Here is an 11364-nt window from a genome sequence, read left to right on the forward strand (position 1 = left end):
AGATACCGCAGTTAGATGTCACATGAAGATGAACCCTCAGCTAGGTCACCCTTGTGACTCAGCACCAGCACTCTGTAAGCTGTCCTGTACAAAAGTCTCCTAGGAGCTTGCTAAAGTGCAGCCCCTCAACACCCCCCCCCCCCCGGCTGCCCAAGGCCACTCTCAAGTTTCCTGGGACACCTCCAAAACCATCCACAGGCCCTTGAGTCCCTGTCTCAGAGTTGATTCTGGAGACACAAACTAAGACCTTTTATGAACATGATTGTTTTAAAACATCACAACCCAGGACATTTATGATGGGTCAAGGCAAAGACTGGGTCACCATTCCCCTTCCCTCCCTTCTTCTTTGGCTGGTCAATATGTTGACAAAATGGGACAGTTTGGTAAGTATCCTACAGGGGGACACCATGCTTACTAAGCTAGTTCCTGGCATCTAGGAAGGAACAGGATATACCTCATGGAACTTTTTACAAAGCTGTCTGGAGCAGCACAAGGACCCCCAAAGTAGCTGCTTGCTAGTGGGATGGGGTGAAGACTGCCACAGCTGGCTTCTCCCATGAACTTTTTTTTTTTCCTTCGGTTTTTCGAGACAGGGTTTCTCTGTAGCTTTGGAGCCTGTCCTGGAACTCCCTTTGTAGACCAGGCTGGCCTCGAACTCACAGAGATCCGCCTGCCTCTGCCTCCTGAGTGCTGGGATTAAAGGTGTGCGCCACCACCGCCCGGCCTCCCATGAACTTTTACCACATCTACCCAGACAGGTGTGGACTGTTCAGAGTGAACTTGAGCCAGGGAAAGGCATGGCATCTGGGCCAGTGTAGGGGCTGGCATGTGCCATGTGAGCTCCACAGAGGCTGGAGAAGCAGCTCTCCTGGTTCTGATCCACACTTGCAGTTTCATCAAGTCATAGAAATCTCTACAAACCCTGAGGGGACTCACTTCCAGGGAAGGCATTCTCCACCGAGCAGATCCGTAGGAAGGTCAGGATGGCTACCAAGCCTTTCTGCACGATCAGGTGAGGTGGGAATTCCAGAGGGCAGTGTCTCAGGTTCAGTGCCTTCAGTGTAGTGACCTGCCCTGCAGCAGAGGCGGAGTGTCAGTACCCTGCCTGCTTCTTAGAGGACAGCCCAGGAGGGAGAGCAGAGCAGAGGAGGTGACAGACACCTGAGGCTTTCTTTTAAGAACTTTGCAGGTGAGGCTGGTGAGATGGCTTGATGACTTGAGTTCCATCCCTGGGGCCCACCTAGTTGAAAGAGAGAACTCACTCCTGTGAGTTGTCCTCTGACCGCCACACTCATGCCATGATAAAACTGCACACTCACAAAATAAATAAATGTAATAAAAATTGTGAGCCAAACTCTTCAGGGGAGACAGATAATTGATGATAATAAAAACAAGCCAAACAACAGCAACCTTTAAGTCAAATTCGTAGCAGAAAGCGGCTACATTACCAAAAATGTCCCTTTGTAACATATAAGCTATATGAACTATTAAAAAAAAAAATAGGACCTGTACTGAGGAGATAGGCGTCACAGACACTGTCCTCAGGCAGCCCAGATGCCAGGATTAGCAAACAAAGGCTTTAGCAGCCATTACAAACACAACCAAGGAAATGAAAAGTAGAGATGCCTATCTAATTTGAGGAGAATATAACAAAATACTTAAACAAATAGGAATGCTAATGAAACAAAGAATCAAAAATTACCAACAGGTTTAGAATTGAACATGGCAATCATTGCAGCGAAAAGTCTAGCAGAGGAACTCAGCCGTGGGTATTAGATGGAGCGGGGATGCAGCTAAGTTGGTAGAGCTCTTGCCTAGGCTCTGGGTTCCATGCCAGGCATAAACTAGGTATGGTGGCACATGCCTAAGATTCCAGGTAGAATCAAGGATATCTTGAGCTCAACTGGGGAGTTCAAGGCCAGCTTGGGTTACAAAAGACTGTGTCAAAAGAGGGAAGAGGAGAACGAAGAGATGGGGAAATGGGAGAGGGTGATAGACATCCATCATTCATTCCTTCATTCATTTGTTTCCGTGGAGATGATTCCACTCCATTGTTGCCCAGGCTGGCCTAGATTTCACTATTTAACTCAGGTTGTTTTCACATGCAGCAATCCTCCTGTCTCATAGCCCAAGTGCTGGGGTTACAGGCTTGAGTCTCCAAACATAGTTGAATTGACAAAGTCTAAGAATGTCCTAGGGATCCACTTCCCACCCCAGTCTCAATCCAGCCATCGTCTTCTTGATTTGCTCCCATATGTGTACCCTTTGGGGCACCTTCCCCCACACTCCCACTTCTAGACTGGCTTCATGGCCAACTGATGTTGAGAAGAAAGACTGAGGGAAGTCAAAGATGACTGTCCACCTTTTTGAAAACACACAGTGCTTTAGTGATAGAATGACACTGAGCACTGTCACCTGCTTACCGAGAGCATGTGACGTGGTAAGCAGCTATCATGAAGTCACTCCTGTCTGCCTGCTGCTTCCCTTCCCTTCCGGCTGAGGGTGCTCAAACTTCCTGCATTTTAGTAACTGCGAGTGGGCTGCATACAACTGACTTCTCATTTTTATCTCCCTGACAGTCTCTGCCTTTTAAACAGCAAAGCACCACAGAAAACCAGATGGAGAATCTCTAGTTGTGTATAATCTAAGCAGCAAGCTATGACAGCTATTCTTCATAATTAACTGGGATGATTTGGAATCACCTAGGAGACGCACCTCTGGCGTATCTTTGAAGTGTCTCCAGAGAGGTTTCACTAAGGGGAAAGGGAACCTGAATGTGAGTGGCATCATCCCATAGATCAAGGTAAAAGGCAGAAAGCCATGTGCAGCAGCATTCTGTGCTTTCTGCTTCCTGACCTGTCCCAGCTGCATATCCTGTCCCAGTGAACTCTGTAATACCTTCTGTGACGTGAGCCAAAGCAAATCCATCTTCAAGATGTTCTGGTCAGAGCAGTGAAGAAAATAACTTTAACATAGCCCATGGGTGAATAGCACCAGAAGACATGCGGCCTTGAATGACATGGTGAAGGCAGTGTTTAGGACAGAGTGCAGCTCAAATGTGTGTAAGAAAAGAGACCTGAAATCAAACTCCAAGTTTTCAACTCAACTCAACAAAGATGGGAGGTGAGCAAATCAAATTCAAACAGACAAAGATAAGAGAAAGTAGAAACCAAGACAAATCAGTATTTAAGGAGGAAATGAGTGTCTTCCTCAGTTTATAGCAGAGAAAACGCACACAATGGCCCCTCACATCCTCTCGGACCTCAGAAGCACATGTGAGCCAAAGAATCAAGGAACTGAGATCGAGTCCAAAGGAGGGCACTGAACCTAAGCACCTAAGACTCAAGCCTGGCTCCCACGGAGAGCAAAGCCACATGCCGGCAGCATGGAGCATTGTATGGGCAGGTTTTCTTAGGCTGTGTGCAAAATGCAAAGCTGTCTGGCTTTGGCATCGACAACACACGTGAGTGCTAACAACTCCTCTGTCCGAGAACAGGCATGAGCTATAAAAGGACCGTGGAGACGGCCCTCTGGACATGCCTATGGGCAAGTGTTGTGGTAAGGTTAAACAAAAGAGAAAGACCCAGCCACTGTGGGTAGCACCATCACCAGGCTGGGATCCTGCACTGTAGAAAAGGGAAAAATGAGCTGTGCACCAGCACTTGCTCCTTTCTACCTCCTGACTGGAGATACAATGTGCCCACCCCTGCCATCTTCAATTGGCCGCTGACCCTTGCCATCTTCAGTTGGCCACCATGAACCTTTGAGCTGTGAGCCCAAACAAACCTTTCCTCCCTTAAACTGTTTCATCAGGGTGCCTTACCACAGCAACTGGAGAAGGAACTAACAACCTGGGAGAGGGCCTTGGAACACCTCACTGCCTCCCTTCCTCCATCATGCCTCTCCCCTCCATCACAAGCCCAGGACTTCAAAGCATTGAAAGCCACCTTTCACTTTGTTGTGGTACTTACCTAGCTCAATGGGTAATGTTTTGATAGGATTTCTTTCTAAAAGCAAAGTTTTCAAATGTCTTTAAAAGAAAACAACAACAAAATACTTTAGAAAACAGAAGATGAAATGACCACCTGTAAAATATTGTGTCAAAAGGCCTCATTTTTCTTTTCTTGGTCACGGACATCCTAACACACACACGCACTATGCACCATTAGCAAACATCTCGGAACTGGAGCACAGCAGGAGAACTACACTGTACTCTGTCCTGCATCTATTCTGGTTGTTTTTTTCATTTGTTTTTGTTTATTTGCTTTTCTTCTCTCTCTCTCTCTCTCTCTCTCTCTCTCTCTCTCTCTCTCTCTCTCTCTCTCTCTCTCTCTCTTTCTTTCTTTCTTTCTTTGAGACAGGGTTTCTCCGTAGCTTTTGGATCCTGTCCTGGAACTAGCTCTTGTAGACTAGGCTGGCCTCGAACTCACAGAGATCCGCCTGCCTCTGCCTCCCGAGTGCTGGGATTAAAGGCGTGCGCCACCACCGCCCGGCTTGTTTATTTGCTTTTCAAGACAGGGTTTCTATGCTGTCCTAGAACTCTCTCTGTAGACCAGGCTGGTCTCAAACTCATAGAGGTATGCCTGCCTCTGCCTCCCCAGTGTTGAGATTATCATAATCCTTAAGAGTGTATCCATTATTAATTTATTGCTTTCTCCTTCTCCTTTACTGGGACCCTCAGGTGAAATCTGGCACAAGGTCTCAGATGGCCTATTCCTTCACTGTGCTGTCTACTTGAATACAGGGTCTATCTCATGGCTATCTCAGGGCTAGCAGAAGGCAGGGCTCTGGGCCTGAGCTACACCCAGAGACTCTGAATGATGCTGAAACCATTGCCTTCTGGACTGATGGCTCACAGTGACCATATCTGATGGACCAGAAGCAAAGAGAAGGCATGCTGGGGTGGGGGGTACTGCAGCCTCAGCACCCAGGTCAAGCTCATGTTTGCTGACTTCATCGTTCTCCACAGTGTACTTTCTCAGGAATTCTTATGCTTTGAAGTTTGTTTTTGAAACAGTTCTACTCTATGGCATGGTTGACCTTGCTATGCAGATCAGGGCAGTCCCAAATTTTCAACAATCTTCTTGCCTCTACCTCTCCCGTGCTAAGATTACAGGTACATATCACATCTTGCCTTATTTGATATTTTCATGAAAAAACTTGTCTCTTTTGAAATATTATTTAAAAATGTTTTATGTGTATGCATGTTTTTATGGCCTATTTGTATGGACACGCGCTATGTGCCCATGGAGGCCAGAAGAGGGTGTCAGATCTGCTGAATCTGGGAGTTACAGATAGTCATGAACTGCCCATGTGGGCATTTGCAGAGAACCTAACCTACTCCTCTGCAAGTGCAGCAAGCCCGTTCAACCACCAAACTGTCTCTTCTGCCCTAAGAAACTTAACGTGATGTGTACAGAGGCCGGTTATGTGAGCCTTCCTGACTCAGCGCATCAGCTTGGCTGTAGTGCCTTTTAAAATGCCTCATAAGGAAACAGGCAGCAGGGATGTGGGAGCTCTGTGAGCTGGCTGCGACTCGGGACAGGATACTCAGCAATGTGCCCGGGCTTCTCTAGCACCAAAGCCAAAGGCGTTCCAGTCCATTTGGCTTGAGTTCTTTTAGAAGAATATTTGTAATATTTAATATTTACTAAATATTAAGCTGAAAGTATGCAGGGGATTTCTACCTGATATAACAATATCCATGTGGGGATAAACCTGTGTTGGTCTTGTATGTTCTATCACTAATCAGACTGTCCTTGCTGCTTACCTCAGCACGAACTTACAACTGAGTAGACACCTGCCAGCTTCTAGCCTCCAGAGAACGAGTCAGCATGCCTTGTTTTAATCTTTGCGCCCACATTCACACATCCACACACAGTGGGGGGGGGGGCCTCTGACGATACTATTGTTTTAAATATATTTTTTTAACTTTAAAGCCTTTAATGAGCCCACAATTACTTAAAATTTTTAATTAATATGTTTCAGCTCTTCAGCAAGTGGATCCAGTTTTAATGACATAATAGGTGTAAAATCAGAGACTCAATTATAAATTCAACAACACAAAGCAGCTGGCTTTGGCTGTCAAAATCCAAGGATTCCAGATCTGAGAACTAAGCACCATTTGGGGAGGGAGAAACAGGAAGTCGACCCCTCGGCAGCAGACTTCATGTGACCTTAACCATCAGGAACAACTACTCGACAGAATGAATGCTAACCATAAAATAATTTGTGGCCAAAACGACTCAGCTATCCCAGCACAGAAGATGGTGTTCTTGTGAGGAAGAAAGCCACTCTGTACAGGACACAGGCCCAGAAGACCGGGTGGCCTGGCCAGGCATGTATAACTGGGTGGAAACAACCCAAAGATTCCAAGAGCCAGCTCTGCTGTGTCACCACCTGCTGGCCAGGCACGCACTGTCACCTCACCAGTCCACCAGTCCATGCACCGCTTACCCTGCTGGTTCCAGGGTCTCCAGGGCTCCATAGGAGGCTTTCTGGTGCATCCCCAGCTCAGACGTGTCAAAACTAGCTGCCTCCTGATGACTGCTGAGCAGGAGCGTGGAGGGCAAGGGCAAGGCATTTGCTCTCACCATTATTTGTGCCGAGTGCTCACTCCCCACCCCCACACACTTTTTTTCTTTTTCTTTCTTTTGTTTTTGTTTTTCGAGACAGGATTTCTTTGTAGCTTTGGAACCTGACCTGAAATTAGCGCTTGTAGACCAGGCTGGCCTCAAATTTACAGAGATCTGCCTGCCTCTGCCTCCCAAGTGCTGGGATTAAAGGCATGCACTACCACCATCCGGCTACAATCGATACTTAACAAATGGTGCCTTCAGCGCAAGCAAGGCACCTCTGCAAACCTTATGCACAGCGCACTGATGAGTTCCCTGGGAGACTACATGGGAACTGGGTCAACCTTAGACACATCTGTTTTCTAGCCTGCTGTCAATGCCAATCCCAAAAGCTCTGAGGTCCCTTGAGGCCCAGCTGCAGTCACTTGGCCAAGCCTCCTACATGGACCACTGCCCTGGCTGCTTGCCAACTCCTTCTACCCTTTGCCCCATAGCTTCCTTCCTTAGGCAGTGATCTGGCGCCAAGGCTAATTCTATCCCTATCTGCGTCCAGTTCTTTCAAAGTTGAGAGCATAGATTCCCAAACCCTGAAGACCTTCCTCAGCCTCGTCTCCTACCTTGTCCCTGACCCCTGGTAAACTCTTGAGTACTTCGGGGACTTGTCTGCCCTTCCCTTTGCTCAGCTCTGTGAGGGGAGAGGAGGGTCTGAAGTGAGTAGCCGGGGCACATCTAACACTGGTAGAGGGGGCGGTGGCACAGAGAGCAGACCCAGGCAAGGCGGCAGTGAGTCCGCGGCTGGGGTAGGGAGTGGAAGCCTGGTTGTCGAGGGTGGGCTGATCTGGGCTCCGCAACTGGGAGTTCTGGGAAACCCTGGGATGCCGAGGGGCAGGAATGTGGGAAGACAGTCTATACTGCTTGCCTGGGGGTTTCTAGCTTTCCAAAAGGGGGCAAAACTCTTCCCCAAGAGCCAGGGGGGATTCTCCAGGGCCCAAGGCAACGCCTGGCTGGGTTTTTATATAGCCAGGGTACTTTTGATCTCAGCCAGCTTCCCACAGCAGAGTCAGGGTGGAATCAGCTGTTCAGGAAGCAATGTGGACTTTCTAGCAGGGGCACCAAGGCTGCCATTTTCTACCATGTCAAAGAGCTCATCACAACAAGATTAGCCACACCTGGGACAGCTGGCTATGGACCTGTGAGCTGTGTCTGAACCATCTGGACTTTTTTATTTTGAGATGGCAATTCACTATGTAGCCTGAGTTGGCTCAGATTCACAATGATTTGCCTGCCTCTGCTTCCTAAGTGCCCATCCCAGTTGAAGACAATCAACTTGCACATCCAAGGAGCAGACACTTACCTGTGAGAGCCAATCTCTGATGGAAGGGCCCTGATCTTGTTGTAACGGAGGTCCAGCCATGTCAGGTTGGGCAGCAACTGGAAGAAATCCTTCGGAATCTCACTGAGCGAATTCCTCTGCAGGTGTAATTGCTTCCACAGAAGGGGACCAGAGGATGCTTTATCAGCCAGTGAAATTTAAAACAGGATGTATCCAAAAACCATCTCCAAAAGGACTAAAACAACCACAACTACATGTCAAACAACAACAACAAAAAAACCCCTTAAAGAATATAAACAGTTGACATAAGAATCAGAGATTTAAAACCTAGTGCTGTTTTCCTTCTCCCTGGCCACACTCAGTAACATGCTCACAGCGAACCCAGTGAGAAAACAGTAAGAGTCCTGCCTGACTCATTCCAAGTTGGCACTAAGGAGGAAGCTACGGGACACAGGCACATTCTGCTGTGGCATGATCTGTGATGACCAGCCACGCAGAAAGGAGCCATCACCCAGGTAAGAAGACATGATCCGTGAGGCCTGATCTGAGCCCTGAGAAACTGTGTCCCAACTTTGCTTGAAACCACGGACAGCACTGGGACATTCATCAGCTCTCTGTCTGTGCACTCCCACAATGAAGGTGCACCACCACCACCATCACCACTTGGCCAATTTTTTTTTTTTTTTGCCATAGAAATACATTCATAGCAACACCTGTCTTCTCAGGTATGAGTCTAGATTAGACCTAAAAGACGCTGGAATTTCCTCCTTCCTTTCTGGATAAAGGCAATGGCTATCTCATCGCTTAGCTGGACTCCTGAGAATGGAGAGCTTCACTTCTTAGCAAGTGCCGTGTAAACAACAGTCACCTGAGGAGGTGGGTCCCTGTAACTAAGAGAGCACTCCTGGAGGCTAACAGCCAGGCCAGAGCCAGGAGGACCGTGAATCTGAGGCCAGTTTGAGCGACATAGCAAGATCCTGTCTACAAAACTCGAAGGGCAAGGGTGCTAGCTGGCTCGCATGCCTTGAGAGCAGACATGCGCAGAGGGAATGAACAGCTCACCTCAGTGCGCTGTTGTCCCTGACAAGGGCTCTACGTGTGTTCCCATGCCACCTTACAACAAACCACAGTGCCATTTCTAGGTTCCAGATGAAGCCGAATGCAATTTAAGGGCATTCTGTGACACAAGGACAGTGCCAGCCGTGCCAGCACTGCTGGGGGAATCCTCTATCCCATCTGCCATCAACACTGCTTGCTCCAGAAAACTTGGGGACAATGCAATATTACTAGGAAGTGCCCTGAAGGAGGGCCTGACACACAGGAAAGCAGTGTACATCAGCAAAGTCCAAGACAACGAGAGAAAGCTTCCAACTGTTTTCATAGTCCCCAGGCCCTGCACAAGGACACGTGGTTTAAATCAGAGACCCACCTATTTGGATAGTGGTCTCTACCCAGGCTGATCACAGCCTGAGGGTTTCCCATGAAGAAACACACCCTGCAGGGTAGAGAAGGCTGCCCCATCCTGACACCTGGCTCTCTCTGTTGCCTGGCACCGCATCTCAGTTGCTCTTTGTTGTGGTCAGCCCGTGAAACCCCAGCTAACCCTCCTGCTCCTTCTACAATTCACCTCTCCTAACAAGAGGGACAAAAAGCCCAGTGCTGATTCTGCTTCTGGCTGCAGGCACCTGTGTGCCGCACCTTCCCAGGAACGAGACACTTACTTGAAGGGTGGGAACTTTAAATAACTCTCCTAAATGGCAGAGGCCTCTTTGACTCAGGTCTAAAATTGGTGAGGAAGAGATGACTCCCTCAAAACCAGACTCATCAGGTTTGGAAAAGGAAGCAGGTATGCCCTTGGCAACAGCAGCATTCTCAGGATCATTGGCAGCCTCCTCTGTGTCCTCCATCCGATGCCCTCCAGTGGCCACAGCTCATCCTTCTTGGTATGGAGTCACCTGAAAACAGGAAGGGGGAGGGTCCTAGCAACCAGAAGTCACGGGGGAGCATGACGGGATGGGAGCAGGGCACATTTGCAGGGACTTGACTTGCTGAAAAAGCAACTGAACCATGAATTTGGCTTTCAAAGTTGTAAATATTGGAACACAAGGCGGCACTGGTTAAATTCTTTGCTCCTCACATTGTACCACAAAATTTAAAAAAGAAAATGATTATTATGATCTGAGATATAGGTTCAGGCAGCCCAGGCAGGCCTCCAACTCACTGTGGTGAGCTCTGAATTGCTAATCTCCTTGCATCTACCTTGAAAATGTTGCAATTATAATCAAGTACATACCTGGCTACAATATAACTTTAACTAGGAAGTATCTGCAAAAGTAAGCAGGATAGAATAAAAACAAAGGGGGAAGTCTGCAAGCCACCTGCAAAATGGGGAGGGGTTTCTGGTAAGCCTGTTTCCGCCTTGGTTCTCTGCCTAGGCAAGACAATCTTGCATCTTAAAGTTCAATAATTCTTTTGCTTAGTCAGAGCATACTTTCAAAACAATCCCAGCAAAGACGATGGCTGGAATGCTTATAGGTTTGAGATCATTTGTCAGCTAGTCCGTCCAAAGACTGCCTGTCACTCCTTTCTGAGAAGGTAACTTTCAGTGAAGGATCTGGCCTCAAGAGTGTACAATTCATGGGGAGCCTAGGTCTGCTCCTGACCCGGGGATGGGGCTCCCTAAGGTCTCCAGGTATTTGCATAGTCTGTGGTTTATTGTTGTTTTTCTACACCTTAGAATTAGGAGGAAAGGATTCTTCCTCCAACAGATTACATTGTAAGAAAGATGCGTTGACGGGAGAGAAGCAAAGGACTGATGGTTCGGTTTCCACACTGGGGCTTGGTTAGGCAGAACTCGACATTTGGGCCTCAATTTCTATCCTCGGGGCGTGGCCACTGTAGAGGGTCAGGGGACCAAGTCATAGTCCTCTCCCACCACCGCGCTATCAGAGGTCAATGTTCAAAGGACCCCCAGCAGACAGACCCACAGCCCGGTGGCCCACCAACCCCGGAGTCCACGCCCGCCATCCCGGGGGACCGTCCTACAGCGTGAAGTCAGGTGCCCGCTCCCTTCCAATCCAGCCCGGCCAGCGGTGATTGACGCCACAGCACCCCTCCTCCTCTCCATGAGCCTCCACGCCCACCTGCGACTCCGCCCCGGCACGCCGGCTGCCCCGCCTCCGAGAGGTTCAGGCGCTGTCTAACAATGGAGCCGCGCGACCCAGACCGTCGCCACGGAGACGCAACTGCCCTACGGAGGCCCGAGGGCGTCAAGCTGCGGGGCGTGTGGGGGGGTGGGGTGGCTTTGGTACGCGTGCGCTTATGGCCTGTGGTGGGTGACAAGGCTAGAAAGAGACTTCGAGAGGGCAGGCGGATGGACTCGGGGAGGGCTTGGGGACCCGAAGGAGACTGAGCGGTGCTTCTGCTGAGCGGACCGTCTTCCAGGGCAATGGACCT

At 48.9% G+C, this 11364-nt stretch overlaps 1 protein-coding gene across 1 annotated transcript in view; it reads right to left on the reverse strand.

Annotated features, from left to right (window-relative positions):
• The window catches only part of Lrrc27 (leucine rich repeat containing 27), a 28740-nt gene extending 17612 nt beyond the window's left edge, over positions 1 to 11128 (reverse strand). Inside the window, exons 1-5 of the mRNA XM_057778839.1 lie at positions 11052 to 11128; positions 9630 to 9863; positions 7930 to 8060; positions 3972 to 4030; positions 937 to 1074 (exon numbers count right to left, since the gene is read on the reverse strand). Coding sequence (XP_057634822.1) covers positions 937 to 1074; positions 3972 to 4030; positions 7930 to 8060; positions 9630 to 9815 — 514 coding nt within the window. The 5' untranslated portion in view covers positions 9816 to 9863; positions 11052 to 11128. The remainder of the gene's footprint in view (positions 1 to 936; positions 1075 to 3971; positions 4031 to 7929; positions 8061 to 9629; positions 9864 to 11051) is intronic.
• Positions 11129 to 11364: the final 236 nt, after the last annotated feature.

This window comes from Chionomys nivalis, chromosome 8, assembly GCF_950005125.1.
Source record: "Chionomys nivalis chromosome 8, mChiNiv1.1, whole genome shotgun sequence".
Classification (NCBI taxonomy): Eukaryota; Metazoa; Chordata; class Mammalia; order Rodentia; family Cricetidae; genus Chionomys; species Chionomys nivalis.